This window comes from Topomyia yanbarensis, chromosome 2 (assembly GCF_030247195.1).
Source record: "Topomyia yanbarensis strain Yona2022 chromosome 2, ASM3024719v1, whole genome shotgun sequence".
NCBI classification, from domain to species: Eukaryota; Metazoa; Arthropoda; class Insecta; order Diptera; family Culicidae; genus Topomyia; species Topomyia yanbarensis.
The window spans coordinates 50,569,404-50,585,805 of record NC_080671.1 but is presented as its reverse complement, the minus strand read 5'-3'; the positions used below and the strand labels follow the sequence as shown (position 1 = coordinate 50,585,805).

General features: G+C 38.2%; 1 protein-coding gene across 1 annotated transcript in view; it reads right to left on the bottom strand.

The window, feature by feature from the left end:
• The window catches only part of LOC131684709 (neural-cadherin-like), a 95,628-nt gene that overhangs the window by 64,835 nt on the left and 14,391 nt on the right, over positions 1–16,402 (bottom strand). Inside the window, 1 exon segment of the mRNA XM_058967814.1 lies at positions 12,215–12,405. Within this exon segment, the coding sequence (XP_058823797.1) occupies positions 12,215–12,405 (191 nt within the window).

The following is a 16,402-nucleotide window of genomic DNA, read 5'->3' as shown; positions in this document are numbered from 1 at the left end:
AAGACAAAAAAACAAAACTGTCGCCTCCGAACAAAGTCGCCTTGGCCAGGTTCAACCCTTCCGAATACGCTAAAAGAATTGAATGTACATGAAAAAGCCGGAAATTTGTTATTTATGATAAAACTTTTCCCCCGAACGGCTGCTGGCTTGTTTCTAGCTTGAGTACGCCCATCTCGTTACAAGCGGCAACAGCAGAAAAAGAAACTGCGAAATCCGAACGCTCGATCGCCTTGTTTTCATTTTGTTTTTGATGTCACTAGCTGGCATTGGTCCCTGGAATGGGACACCGATTTCCATTAGTGGGTTCGCGGAACTTATCCCCGTTATATCCGTGCAAAACCCAATCTCAAATCGGCCACACTAGCACTAGTCGTGATATCGCCCGTTCGAATGGACAGAAGACGCAAAAAAAAATTAAAACGAAAACTTTAGTGCACTTGCTGGGTCGTCAGCATCATCGGTTTTCCTATATAGGTGAAAGGTGGAAACGATTAATAATAATCCTGGCGACGACGCGTCCGATCGCTATATAGAAAAGCACTTGGTTCAGGAATAAAATGAAAGGTTTTTTTTTCTTGTCTTGTTTCCTGGATCGGTTGTTAGTGCGCGATACCAAGCCTGGGCGCAAGACGATAAGACTGCTGTCAGGCTAACAAGTTGGCTGTTATTGATTTTTATCGGTTGCACTTACAATATGGCGAGAACAGTGTATAAATGATACATATATCTTATTAAACTGACAGGCTTTAGTTATTAAAATTACTATCGGTGTAATCGAAACGAGATATCGAGTTGAAGTTTTTCTATTTCACACCCAGAAAATACTACGAAATTGTACCTCACTGTACCAGATTAGCACAAAAAAATTCATCGAATTTCCCAACTCAGTCGAAAACAACCGCGGAACACAAGAAGCTACAAACGTTTCTATTTTTTCCATTTTTCACCAACAACTTTAAGCTCCATTAGCATCATTGGAATTTATTAGCGAAAACCCATCCATTTTCCACCTGAACGCTGAAACAATGGGTTGCACTTTTCCGGGATGAAAAATCTTATATGAACGCAACCATCCGCGCTGCTTGTTGGTGTACGGTTCGCGCGAACGCTTGCATACATGCAGGAGATACATATCTCTGAAACAGACTGTGGCTAATTGGGCTCGGCCAGCATCAGCAGTGCAACGCGTCCCGCTGCTGCACCGCGCGAGGATAAATGGTTGGAGTTATGGTTCGGGTGGGCAAGCCGGTCGGGTCGGGGTGCATATTTAGCATTGCACCCATAGGATGCTTTGCGTGGGGGATTTTTTTTTCACTGTGCTCTAGCTTTTTTGACTGTGCGCTGAAAAAAGAACAAAAAAATCGCCATATTGGAATGAATTCTTTGAAATCGTCATACTGTTCATTGTAACATGAAAATGAAATGTCAGACAACAGCATATGTTCAAGATACGTTATGTCCAATCTATTTCAATCGTGTGGATTATTCGGAGTGTACTGTTGTTATTCGCTTTTATTCATATAACTGCATGTGCGGACATTCATTAGTGTAATTTTAGATATCGTCCTTGTTGGAGTTATGTTCTGGTTTGTATCATTCGATTCATGACAATAGGTTGCCATTCACCAATGCTACGGTATACTACGTTACTGCAGGAACACAATTATAGTGCAGATAAAAAACCATAAAATGAATAGATGGAATAATACAAATCTTGAACAATAGTTAATTGTTCCAGTGGTGTAATCAAAAGCGGGTTTTGATGGGTTATACCCTCTCTCCAAAACTTTTACTGAAGAAGTTCAATATCATTTTTTTCCTTTACTTGTCTCTGATCAATTGATCCTATGGATTTCTGATTCAACGTAAATTTCAATAAGGTAATTGGAGTGTTACCACTTTGGAACACTGCCTAGTCCTAATGTGATAATTTGGTACGATATATCAACACAGAAAACAGACATATTTGCTAGAACAAACTTTCCCGAAAAACCTATGTAGGCATTTAAATGAAAATAAGTTGAAAAACACTATCGCATACAGGTTCGCATGCGTGAGTCACCATTGTATCCAAGTTTGCATACACGTCCCGTATAGCGATTGCTGGCCGATCGTAGCGCCAATCAGTGGCAAGTTGCTACTTGGTATTGTCCTTTCAAAGCGACAGTTTAATTTCTTACACAAGTTGAAAACTTTACTTGTGTGTCAGTTCTCAGTGATATCAATTTAGTTTAATATAGAAAAATAAAAAAAACACGCACGCACTAATGTCATTATTGCTTGAGGCGAAACTGAGCCAGCCCTAACTATTCTTAAACTGCTGCAATCTGATGCCATTTTTGGGTCAAGGAAAAAAGGGCAGAATAAATAGAGCATTACAGTTTCAAATTTTCATCGAAAGCTTCGACAGCCCGTGCACAAACTGGTTTTTATACTGGATTTTTGTAAATTCGAGGAGCGCCATCATTTTATCAAGAGTAGATTTATGTATTCGTCGTAATAGAATGGATTTTTCTCTTTCTATTACGACTAATAGTAAAATAACCTGACGGGGACACCAGAACAACATTTTAGTTTGAAGTTTTTCGTTTAAACACATAGGTTTAGTAATGAAGCTGGTTCACAATTTTCCCACTAGGTGGTACTAGAAACATTCAAATATTACCAAATGTAAGAATACAACTTTGTCAAAAAGTAAAAATCGATCCACTGGTTAGATTTCCAAAAACTCTTTCATTTGCTTCAATTGAACAGTGTGGTCAGAAGAATTTCTGGGGTGACAAAGTTGGGACAAAGTTAAAATAAAAAATCTAGATTCCAGCGTTTCTTGAGGCCCAATCTTATGAACAAAGAGCTATAGAGAAGAGTAGATAGATTTTGCACGAAAATTGCATTCTTTTGCAAGGTACTGGGCAATTCAGCAAAAAGAAACAGTTTTTTTCTGTCGCAAATAGGGGAACATGGGGAGACTTGACCAGGTTTACAGCTAAAACTGCGTAAATCTCTAAAAAGGCTTTCAAACCCTCAAAAGTCATTGAGATATAGTTATTGTGCGTCTTCATGATTTTTTGCAGAATTTTTAATTTAATTTTTGAAAAGTTACAAAAGTTTTTCTGAGATCGTTCTTTTGGTCACGTCTCCCCACTGCAGGGAGACTTGACCAAGGCGTGGGGAGACCTGACCAAGAGAATTTTAAAAAATCGTAGCAAAAAATAATGACATAAAACATACTGTAATTATGTTTTTCCATATTGTCGAGATCTTTAGGTAGCAGTAAAAAATATAGAAGGGTTACATTTGATAAATTTCGATTTTTTAACCCATTATTGCCCAACCTACTATATATAGTAGGTGCTAAGAATAACTCCTATTACTCAATTAATAACGCAGAACAGGCATTATCAACGAGTTAATATTGTTCATATACTCTTGCAGAATATGTTTAGAGAAGTTAGAGTGGTTAAACCGGTGTTTATGTTTTGTTTTTAATCAATTTTCACTTAAAGGGTTACACATTTTTGTTAGAATGAAAAAAATCGAATTTTTGTAAATTAAATATTCTGAATCTACATACGCTGAGGAAAATTTTCTCAAAGTTTCATTAAGATCGGAATACTACAACTTAAGTTACAGCTATTCATAGACCGCTACCCATTCACCACTTGTAGGCGGTACATAGTGTTTGATACGCTAGACCGTTGACTCGCTGCACCGACAGTAAAACTCGATTATCTCGGAGTTGTATTTTGTTGAAAAGTTCATCCGCGGCGATCACGATATCTCAGGAACCGATTAACCGATCAATCTTAAATTTTCACTGGTTGTTCCTTATAATATTAGCTACTTTGAGTACAAAAATAATTTTACTGGAATGACCACATCATTTTTCTTCGATCGGAAAACACAATTTGTGATGCGCGTGAAAAATAAGTTTGGCAATAATGGGTTAATGCAGTTTTTTTAAGGAATTACTGTTCACACATCACGTAATCAGTCCTACTATTGCTAACTTTGTTTACTAATACTACAATATAAAGACTTATGTTTGAATGGGATTTTTTTATGGCGCGATTAACATCAACAGTAGATACCAAAGCAAAATAAATATCAGGAATTCTGTATCTTTCTTCAGCTAATTGCCACTTGGTAAAGTCTCCCCATAAAATCTTGGTCAAGTCTCCCCAACATTAATTATTGAGTTCAATGTCATTTAAATTCTAGCAATAACTATTCCAATGTTCCAATTTATGTAAAATCATTTCATTGCATCACAAAGATTAGGGTGGTATTTTAGTACATTAATAGTAATTAGTAGTCGAGTAGATATGTCCATACAAAGTTTGATAAAAAATTACATCATTTAATGCAAATTAATTTCTATAACGTAATATTTTCTATAACGAAAGGATTTTTCATTCCAAACTTTTAAAATTACCTTAAGGGATCGAAACAAGTATAAAAATATTTTCGAAAAAAAATAAGAATCGAATAGAAGACACCATAAAACAAAAACAGAATTTTGCGCTTGGTCAAGTCTCCCCATGTTCCCCTATATTTGTTTCTTTTTTCATATCTTTCCCCCATTAGGGTTACGCCTTTCCGGATTTGACGCGAAGACTCCGGTTTTTGAGTGCGATCTCCGAATTTTACATCAATTTAGCTAATTGGATATATTTGTTTCTGGGCGAGATATTCAAAAAGTTAAGGTAGCGCTTTCATCACCTCTTGAGCTACGATTTATTTTGCCCAACTGACTATTTCAGGGAGACCAAGCTGTGTCCAATTCTGTTCAAAAACAAGGATAATCAAAAACAAATCAACATTATTACAATTACATTACATTATTTGCTCTACTGGGGCTGTTTTATGGCTTTCGCAGTCTTGTATAAATATCGAACGACTTATTTTCTGATTATCCGACGTTTCGGCCGTTTTTGGTTGCCTTTAAGACTTAAGGAAAATATTGGCACAAAATTGATTAAATAAGTAAGCGTCCTTCAATATCACCAAATCAACTCACTATTGCAGCTTTGGTCTAATTAGGTGGTGTATGTCATTTCTGTGAACTTATATGGAAGGGTGAGGTACTGCTTCCCAAGCACGATACAAATATGTTCATATTATGACATAACCTCATTCCAACCAGATACAGGGTTCGGCACTCGAAGTGTAACCAACTTCAGACCGTACGTACAGCAGTCTATAAATTAGCTAAATGGCAGTTCGGAGTATTGTTGACAAACTTACAAAAGTATTTTGCAAAAAGTGAATGCAAAAAAAGTGATCAGCGATGAAATTCGAACATAATAGTGGGATTGATTTATATTTAGCTGAAAATCACAACCAGCGATTGTTCGTGAGCTCAAACCTCTTAATGTTAGCAAAGTTTTTGTTTGTCGCACCATAACTCGTTACAATAAAACTGGTTGCATCGCAAAATGCCATAGAGGTGGCCATCCAAAGGCTGAAAGGTCACTCGAGATAATTCGAAATGTGAAGAAGCGACTTGAGCGAAACGTCAAGCCTTACAAGTTTCAAATAGTAAATGATCTCACATCGAAGCACCAACAAGTGAGAGTTGAGAGAGTGAAGAAGTTGCTTCGCTTGGCCGAAAGCGCTCAAATTCCAAACATCGTGTTTTCTGAGGATTTTTTTTTCAAATTCAGCAAGTTAGGAATTAAGTCAACGATAAAATTCAGATTTTTTGGTGCGCGCTTATGAATCAGGAATGGCACAAAACCAACGTTCCGAACTTCATTTCGACCACATAATGGCTCTGGAATTCAACAGATGGAATATTCCTTCTGGGCCATTTTGGAGAGCAAGGTCCGAAGTAAAAAAATACACCAGCCTCGAGACGCTGACGAAAACCATTGTCCGAGAGTGGGCCAAAATACTGACAAGTCACATTCGGGCAGCTTTCGATTCGATTTTTGACAGTCGTAAGGTCAAGGTAAAAGGTGGTCATGTAGAGTAAAGGTGTATTGATTCTGAAATTTTGAATATTTCAACACATTCTGTACTTTGTAGTAAATAAATATAATATTCCAAACTGCCATTATGACCTTTTTAATTGGTTACACATTTCGGATGTACAGGTTAGAGTGCCGGACCCTGTACATCCGAAATGTGAATCGGAATATTCGCTGCTTTATATTGGAAAAAGGGATGCCAGATGTTAAGACATGTCTTCAGTTGGAAGCCAGTATTTTAGTATTAGTAATTAAAGTTAGCAGTAATATGGCTAATTTCGAAACGTGTGAACATGCAATGTAAGCAGTAAAGATAATCCTTAAAAGGAAATACATTTAAAAAATCGAAATTTATGAAACGCAAACCTTTATATTTTTACTGCTACCTAAGGATCTCGACAATATGGAAAAAAGGATTACAGTACGTTTCATGTTTTTATTTTTTGTCCTGATTTTTCAATATTCTCTTGGTCAAGTCTCCACGGGCCATGGTCAAGTCTCTCCGCAGTGGGGAGACTCGACCAAAAAACATTCACAGAAAGACTTTCATAACTTTTGCAAAAGTAATTTAAAAATTCTGCAAAAAATCATGAACACGCACAATAGCTTTGTACATCATATCTCAATGAGTTTTGAAGGATCGAAAACTTTTTTAGAAAGTTATGCAGGTTTAACTGAAACTGGTAAAGTCTCCCCATGTTCCCCTACATTGTTGATATTTGTAAGATAATTTCATTTGGAAATCTGCCTGGATTCTGGAACAATTCTTACTTAAAATTAAATAACGATTTCGAGTCTTGTTCCTTGAAGACAAATGAAGACATGTATAATTAAATTTTAAGATATTTGAAAAATTTATCTGGTCTCTCTGATTGAGATTCCGGCCTGAACGTTCCACCACACTCTGACTCCATTGGTTTTGGAGTCGGTGGTTACATTAGACCCTAAGAGAAAAGAAGACAATCGCGAGCGAGTTTGATCTAGCACTAATCTCAATATTAAACGAGACGGCGCCGGTGGTTGAGTGGTAAGCGTGACCGCCACTTCATTCTTGTTGGCCTGGGTTCAATTCCAGCCGAGGTCGTTGAGATTTTTCTGAGGTGAAAAAATCTGTGGTCACGTCTTCCTTCGGAAGGGAAGTAAAGCCGTAGTCCAGGTAGGAAATAATCACCTCTCTGGCGTCGGTAAAGAAGAAGTATATCCAACTTCTATACCACAGATAACAGACGTTTAGGCTAGAACAAAATTTCTTCAAAAACCTGTGTAAACTTTCAAATTGATAAACGTTGAAAATCCGTGTTTCACTATTGCCATCTGCGCAACTGTTTGCTACACGTGTTTGACAGCTGCACTCTAACTGCATTGTATCGATCACTGCGCCATCTACAAACGTTTGCCAAACGTGTTTCAGACGTCTGATTTATTCAAAATTTCAGTAGTGGGTATTTACACACGATTCAAATCGAGCCTAAACGTCTGTTATCTGTGTCTATACTCTACTAACAAAAATATCCTCCTCCCGTGATACGCAGTAGTGGTAGTAGTAGCCTCTAGCAAAAGCAAGTATCGGACTAACAATTCCTTCCCTTTCCTTCCGCGATCTACGTTCGGGCCTGGCCGGCGCCGGTATTGATCAGAAACCAGGATTTACCAGGAGTTGCACATTGAAAGATGTTTCGCTAATCCCAAGCATAATTATCTACTGATTCCCTGTGCAACTTCAGCTAGTCCCGATCGATAACGGAGTAGCAGCCAGGGGTGGTCGCACAAGCTCAAGCTTAAGCACTAATCTCAATTTTAAACGCGCTCCTGATTGATCGTTTTGTCAATAATATTTACAAAGGGTTTAATAACTGCAGCTATTCTAGATTCATAGAATATTTACTAAAATTTCATGTAAACTGCATAAAAGTTTTGAATGACGATATAGCTACGTATATTGTTAGGAAAGACACGAATAAAAATAAAACAAAAAAATGCAAAAGGGGTTAGGGTATTTGCACCATCACTAATTAATTAATTTCTCGGCCGAGAATCAATGGAATGCGTAAAAATTGGCACCAACAGCTTTGCTTCGTTGTTAAGAACCAATATAATGACACAAATGCGCTGAAAACAGTGAAATTCTCATGTTTGAGCGCAACGAAAACTCGAATCCAGTGCCCCTATTGTTGCGCTACCATTTGGCTCAATTCGTTGAACAAAGATGGCAGACACTGCTCTAACCAATGGCATCAAACGGGTAAGGTGATAATAGAAACATGGCGAAAATAGGCCCATTACCCTATCTTTAAATTCTCGGAAGGGCCTAGTAGAGAAAATTGAGAAAGGCAAGATGCCCGTTGTCGGCTTTTCTCTTAGATTTGGATTTGGTAACATTCGCACAGTGACTTTCAGAGCGTGTAGACGTTTTTCAGTCCATGCACAGTAGCGCAGGAAAACAAAGCTAGCTAATCCTCTTTCAAGGTTATCCTAAGCCTTCTCCGCCTCTTCGAGGTTTGGACTTTTTTCCTATTTTGTGAATGCGTTAACAGTTATACGACCAGAAGAAAAGTGGAAAAACGGCATCTTGCAAGCTGCTTGGATACCGTTATAAATAAAAGATAAGTACCGCTATTAAATTACGTTCGCCTTTCTTGATTCTCCCACTAATGTGCACTGGGCAATAGGCCCGTGCAAAAATGAATTCTCCCGACAAAGACTCGCCCTCAAGGTGAGACAAATCTCGAAACGAAGTCGACTCTCCGGCTATATCTATGCTATTCTGAAGAGACGAAATCGTAACGCAAACACCTGGACTAATTATCCATGCTCCGCCACCGGCCCTTACGTGATCTTCGGGGCCAACTACAAAAAATGTTTGAATTTATTGCAGATTTCTCGAGTTCTGACGGAGCGATAATCGGCCGTGCCAGGGTATCGAAAATTCATCCTGATAAGCTTCGGGTGGTGGTAAATAGTTTAAATTAGGCGAATGGTATTGCTGGCTACGGGCCCTTTACGACGGCGTACAGAGTGTATATACCTTCAAATCGGGTTAAATCTGACGGGGTCGTCTCCGATTTGAATTTGAATTGCGAGGATCTGCTGACACATGAGGTTGGATGTTTTAGATACCCCATGCTCCAGCCAGGGAAAATACTGGAATGCAAACGTTTGCATGCATGTAAACAGCTGATGAACAGAGGGAATATGTCAACTCAGACTCTGATCGGGTGACCTTCGCCGGGTCTGCTCTATCAAACTACATTCTCTTTCACAAGGTTTATCTATCTGTTCGCCTCTTTATGCCGTGGGTCATGAACTGTACTAATTGCAAACAACTGGGGCACACAACCTCCCATTGTTACAAAAAAGTTTGAAATACAATTGTACTATGGAGAAAACAATAAAACACTTTAATCATACTTTTAACATTCATTTAATTTGCAACAGCTTTAAATAAATTGCTTATGTGCTTCAAAATGTTATTTTAATTTAATTTATAAAATATTATTTCGTGAAATTACAACCGTTTCATAAGTTATCCACGTTTATTCATCAAGATCGATATTTTTTTCAAAATAAAGATGAAATTTCCTGCAAATATTCAGTTCCCAGATCAAGGAGGTTTTGTGTGCGCCTGTACTGAAGGAACTTTCAATAGATCTTGTCTTTGTCTTGTCTTGTCTTTGTCTTTGTCTAAACAACTTTAACGTGCCAGATTTTGGTTGTAATGTGACAGATCATTGCGTATTCTTCAAAAAAAAAAATTTATTCAGCGAAACGATATTTCAAACTCTTCTTAGTTTCTCATGCTTCAACTTAGAACCGTGTTCACGCAAATTTGAGGACCAACGGAACAGATTTTTCAATTTTGTCGGCTAACCTGAAAACTCACTGCGAAAATTCCTACTTGCCACTTCCTGAGCGGCTCTTGTTGGATAGTCAGGCATGATGAGGGTGGTGTGCGTTTGTCAGGATCATCGTCACAACGTAACGCAACGTAACAACGGAAATAACTCAGTTTGCATTCCTGTTTTCACACAACTTAATAAAGTTTAATATTAATAAAAGCCACTCTTACTACGAAATCGTTATACATGTGCAATCCAACTATCTACAAGAATAGTACTCGACACAAGAGAAAAATAATGACGCACGCAAATACCTTCTGTATGAGGTTCCCCATTTTATTCAAACGATCGCCGGGTAAAATCAGCACCGACACGATAGAAACCACGAAAAAAATCGTCGCGTGATTAAATATTTTTAAAAAATATAAGCAGTGCTCCTTTTAGTCGGCTATCCGGAGTTCAAGTTGCTTATTTTGCTAATCGTATTAATACAACAAATGATAAATTTCCCAAATTCTCGGCAGCCGGCTGCCCAGAACAATTATTACATGATAACGCTATTGGCACACTTACTAACAACTCTCCCCTTCCCGTGATACATGTGGAGATGCAGAGGACTAACATTCCTTCCTTTCCCAGAAGATCTGCACTCGGGCGTGGCCGGCATCAGTATTGTTCAGCATGCAGGGATCAATATAGATTGTACAATGTGGCCCATCATGTTATTTCCAAGCATGTTGTTCCAATGAACATTTTGCAACCTAATTTGGTTCTGGTCAATAACTACGGGCGATCTGTTATGCTTATGCTTATGCATATGCTTATGCTTAACCTCAAAACTCACTGCGAAAATTGCGTAACGTGACAGACGTATTAAAATGTCAATAAAGCGAAAACCGTTCATGATAGAAAAAACTTCTCTATAGAAAAAAATGTAGGGTTTAGAGGCCTAAATAATGTTCATTTATGATAGAATCTGATTTTATCGTTTTTGCGGGCTGATTGTGAACTATTTTGATTCTAGCATTGTACATCTGTACATCGTTCGCTTGGGTTCAATATTTAAGGCAAATGAATCTAATAAGTTTGCGGTTGCATGCGTGCATGATAGCAATCTGTGCTTTCGTTGCGCAGACGAAAACTTTCTTAGCAACAAATTTACGCGAATCGATGGAAAGCGCAACGAAGGTTTATTATTTACATTCATTGCTTTACGTGATTCATTTTCGCTCAGTCTATCCTGCTTTTATTTTACTAATACATGCTACAAAGCTTATTTATGAATGAATACACTGCCACTCAAAAATCAGTAGCAAAAACGCATATAAGCTCATATTCAAAATTATTATCGATTCTTTTGTATTTATTACTTCGATATATGATTAATCAGATCAGAGTCACTCTAGATTCACTTAAACTGTACTAAAGAAATATATTAGATTTATTATAAATCCAAATGTAAATACTAAGAAATGAGATATTTCACATTAAGCAGTGTAGTCCTGCGGTTACAGTTCGTCCAGCCCCATAGGGGTTGAAGTAATTTTTAAAATTAATTTAAGTTTTGGCCCTGAAATGAGCCCATCCATGTTTGTGGGTCGTTTACAGCAGAGTTTATTTCGAGGTGGTATACTGCCAACGGTGTAACCGGTCCAACCGATTTTTGCTGCCGTCCCCGTATGGCATGACAGCAAAATATAAACTGAAGATTTTGCAAACTGGCAATTTATTTCATGCGAGTTACAATTCGTTAGCATCAAAGGGGTGGTATGAGCATTGCAGCTCGACGATCGAATAGAATGGACCAATCATGGCGCAGATTATTCAAAAAATTTATTATTTCAATTATTTATAGTTTGAATTGAATACAAAATGATCGCACATATTTACTAACAATAGCACAAAATTCCAGTTATTCCGTTCAGCACAACGAAATCAATTCGTATTCAAAAACTGGGAAATTGCTTCTGCACAAAATGTATAAATGTTGCCCCCGTATTGAGACGTTAAATATATTCTACTTCAAAATTTGAAATGCAATTCAAATTTGTTAGAGCTGTAGCTTGTTCGAGTTCGAGTAGACAATAGCATCTAAAATTGTAATGGAAGGAGAAGGGGACAGTTATTGTAAAAGCGACTATGAGGGAAAATAACCGAAAACCGCCAACCAACAGTTAAAACAAAAATCCATCATGATGAACCAGATCAACAATTGATGACACTTCGCCGAAAAAAAAACATAAATACGAAAAACTAAAACGCTTTTCACATAGAAGCATGAACCGAACCGAAAATGAAATGCCGTGAGGGAAAGAGTAAGAGAAGAAAAGAGAGAAAAAAAACAAACAAAACACGAGGCTAATGCTGCGACTGCAGAACGCGCAAAAAGGTGGTGGTAACACAGACCTGGCTTTAATGGAAACGACTTTTCCACCGACCGGCATATTTTCCTTCACGTAAATCGGACCATAAACTGTGTTGTCCCACACCGGTGGGTTGTTAGCCCGATCGACGACGTCGATCTGCACCTCGACCGTACGTGACAGCGGCGGGTATCCTTTGTCTTGGGCCATCGCCTCCAGTTTGTACGTTTCGCGCTGTTGTTAGTAATGAGTGTGTGCGTACGTGTGTTTGTCGGTAAGTGCGAATGTTCAAGTGGAATTTCGATGTGTTTGTGTTGATGTGTGCGTGTGTGTCAATATGGGAGTCAAAAGGATAACGGGTTTATTGAAAAAAAATAAATACGAAGGGTGGCCCCGTAATTACGACGCGTGTCACGTTGTTTGATTCCCGGTCCCGGTCACAAAAATTCGGTCGAACGCGTCACAAAAAATGCGTTCATTCGTCGGGTTTTCCGAGAGGTAGCCGCCGGTCAATCGAGGCGCAGCGTTTTGCGGTGCCGTGTTCGTGGTGTGGCGAGCGGGTGGGAAAAAGTAGAGCAAAAAACAAACAGTCGATAATCACACAAAAATACGATTTTCAATTACTGAGATGGGACTGTTATTTGATTTTCGGTAAAGAATTATTTAATAATGGGCTGGCAGTTAGTAAGAAAGATTTGACAATCACGGCAAAAATAAAGTTTGAAGGCGTCAGCAAAAAAGTTGATCGGTGGCCCTCGGCAGTTTAATGGTCACGACGGTTCGTGTCGGAGGAGGAAAATAGCAGCAGTCTGGAACAGCGTGGCGGATTCTGGCACATAGCTTACATTGGTTTTGAAAAATGTTCGTTAGTAAGAAAGAGTATATATGAATTCTAACTTAAAGAAGGATATAAATACGGCAGCAGACAGTTCCAGCTCGTAGAAAATTTCTCCATCAAAAATCGAGTTGAAGAAATGTTCTTCGGGGCACGGAACTGGGTTAGTACTAGCCTACTACAGGTACCATTGTGACCTCATTATTCTACCAGGACGAAACGCTTGGATAAAGAAGCAAACCACACAAACACACCCTCGTTACGTGACGTTGCGTTACGATGCTGGCCGAATAATGAAGCTCACAGTGGGCCGCACTACATTTGATCGATCGATCGCTGATGGGTTTTAGCCATGGGTGGGACGTTGTTAGCGAAGGCACACACCCGGTTACGTTACTTTTTTTTCGAACTGTTAGCGATTATACCAACCTTGCTTTGATCGATGTGACTACTGTACCGACAGTGACATTTTCTTTTATGTGAATGGGGCCGTAGATATTGCGATCCCAGATCGGTGGCTTATTGTTACGATCGACCACATCGAGCTCGACGTCGACGTCGGCGGTGGAGGGCGGATCGCCCCGGTCGGAGGCGTATACTTTCAGGCGATAGCGCTCCCGCTGCATAGTCGACGTTGGTGGTTTTATTCGAGTTTCGAATTATTATTTAAGAGTTTAAAATTTTGATTTTTGTTACGAACAAACAATGATGGTTTAAGAGTTTCATCGAATTGACGGATTTTTTGGCGGTTCGAATCGATTTGTTGAATCAAAGGCAAAATCATAGAAGAAAAAGAAAGAAATGAAAGAAAATAAATCGATTATAAATGAGCTCGTAAGATTATGACATTTATGTAACCAATAAACAACTAAGCGAAAAATTCCGACAAATACTATTATATACATTATCAACCAAAGCTGCTGAACAAAAGAGGTAACCGAATGAAAAAAGTTTATTTCATGAGGATTATTAGGTCGAGTGTGATCGTATTATCGATGAAACAGGGATTGTGTCTTGAATAATAACATACAGCGATTAATTTCGAGAAAGCTTACGCTAGCTACCGCTAGGATCGCTCCAGTGGCCGATCAGATTATGGCAGTTTCATGATGTATGTTAGACTGAAGGGCAGTGCGATTGAATATGTGTGCAGTGTTGGCAGTTTTATATGTTTGTATGTCAGCTAAAATCCAAACTTCTAACTACTACGGGGCACAAAAATCAAATGAAAATATAAACTACTGTATTCTGAAAAACAAATGGTTGATTCTGTTTAGTCCAAATTTTGACGGTTGGCTACCACAGATGAGATATATCGATACTTAGTTACGAATGGCTTCTAAACAACACAAAAGTAGAATTAGTTCTGTTATAAAACAGATAGCGATATATGTTTAACACTAGGTTTTTGATAACTAATTGGATCAATGGTCATTATTCTTAGACTGCGAGTAACGCTACTTACAGGGTAGCACCCCTTTGATTGTTTTGGTTCAAAGTCACGGATGAATACGGTCGACAAACAATTGATTTACCAAGAAAATCAAAGAGAAAAGCAATTAAACCAACATACCAACTGAAGAAGGTGCATTAGAAACTATAACTTAAACATTAGAACTCAAACCCGTACCAAACTTAAATGCTAATCGAAACTATTTTCTTCTCTAGAACAAGCGTAGGTAAGAAAAATTGAAATGCGATTTAGATCATGGATTTCTTTCAATGTTTCTCCCTGGCATTTCCAATTCTTGTCACGCAAATCCCAAAATCATACGCGACTGACGATTTTCTCCGCATGCAGGGATAATATAGGAACGCATTCCAACTCAAAATCTGACTGAAAAAGGACAAAACTTATGGATTGCTTCTAAAAGTATTGCTTTTTGCAAGTGTGTGTATTTCTGTTTTTTTTTCTTTTGCTTTTTAAGGATTCTGAAGGGAATAGGGTCAGGAAATGTGAGTTTCAAACAAAAACATACTAACTAAAGGCGAAACAGTACAAAAATGGATTAATGAAAATCAAAAAACCAGTTTTTGTTACAAAAATACCGCCTTGTTTGAATGATTTTTTTTTCGACGAAGCTCAAAAATTCTTGTGTTCGTCGCGAGTTTAAAAAAACGATCTTTTAAGTGTTGTCATACGCCCCATTGCAACATGTCGCGAAAATGTCACTTGAGTATTACACTGTTGAAAAATTACTATGAGAACGGTTGGAATGACGCTAACTAGGGTAAATGGCAGTCCCCATTTCCCTGCAGAACACCCTTAAAAAAAACTGCTGTCGAGTCAAAAATGCGCGCTGCCTCTGGATTGCTTTAACTTGTTCCTAAAAAATGTCTGTTGGATGCTTCTGCCTATCGAATGGTTACCTAAAATATCTGGTAATGTTGGCTATGATGACATACAAAAAGATTGTAAAAATATGGCGACCGTACCAAAATATCAAAAACTCTTTATTTTGGAGCGCCCAAAAAACGGGGAGATAGTCGAAATTTCCAGTCTGTGTAGCAATGTAGAACGAAATTCAACAATTATGGCGATTACCCGTATGAAATTGGAAATTTAAACTTTCTCTAAAATAACGAAGAAAACTAAAAATATTAAAAACCGCAAACTTGGTGCCGAAGAAATGGAGGTTCCCAAAGCGTGTTGGGATGCATTATTTTTAAGAATTCAACATATGAACAGTTACGGCTAGTTTATAGTACATGATCAGTGGTGCGCTAGAAAGAGTCCAAAACCAAAGAACCAAAGCAGTTTCAAACACGTGGTGCACTATATAGGTATCAAAACAATACTTTCACTGGTGCATAGTGGGTACTTTTCTATTACTCTGAGTGCGATATAGTGCGACAACAAATCAGTGCATGTAGAAATTGCCGACAGGAGGTTCCGCACTACCTCGTCCAGTACGGTTGACGTTCTACGAAAGTGCAGTTTGGATGTAGAATCCTGACGTATTGACATACTGTGAGTTAGCACAAGACATAGCAACTGAAAAGTAAAATCGGTGCTGGAATAGGAAAAAGAAGCATTTTTCTATTGTCAACCATTTTGCGATCGTTCTGGGTGGTACTTCCGGGATGTACTTTTCCGGCTGTAAAAAGTGCTACACTAGAAGAGACCATTTCGTTTGCGCTGTGGTTGAATCATTATTAGTTATAGTGTTCGCCACCAGAAGTATACGGCAAGAGTAAAAAACATCAATCAGCCACCTGTTGCTTGATTTGAAACAAAACCGCGCATGTCTGGAATATTTCATCACAAACACAAACGAAATAATCGCTTCCCAGTGTTGGTAAGCTTATTTATATATATTTTTAACACTATAGCATACAATGTGAAACGTAAGGTAAAGTAAAATTAAAATACATATACAAAATGGTGCAGTTATT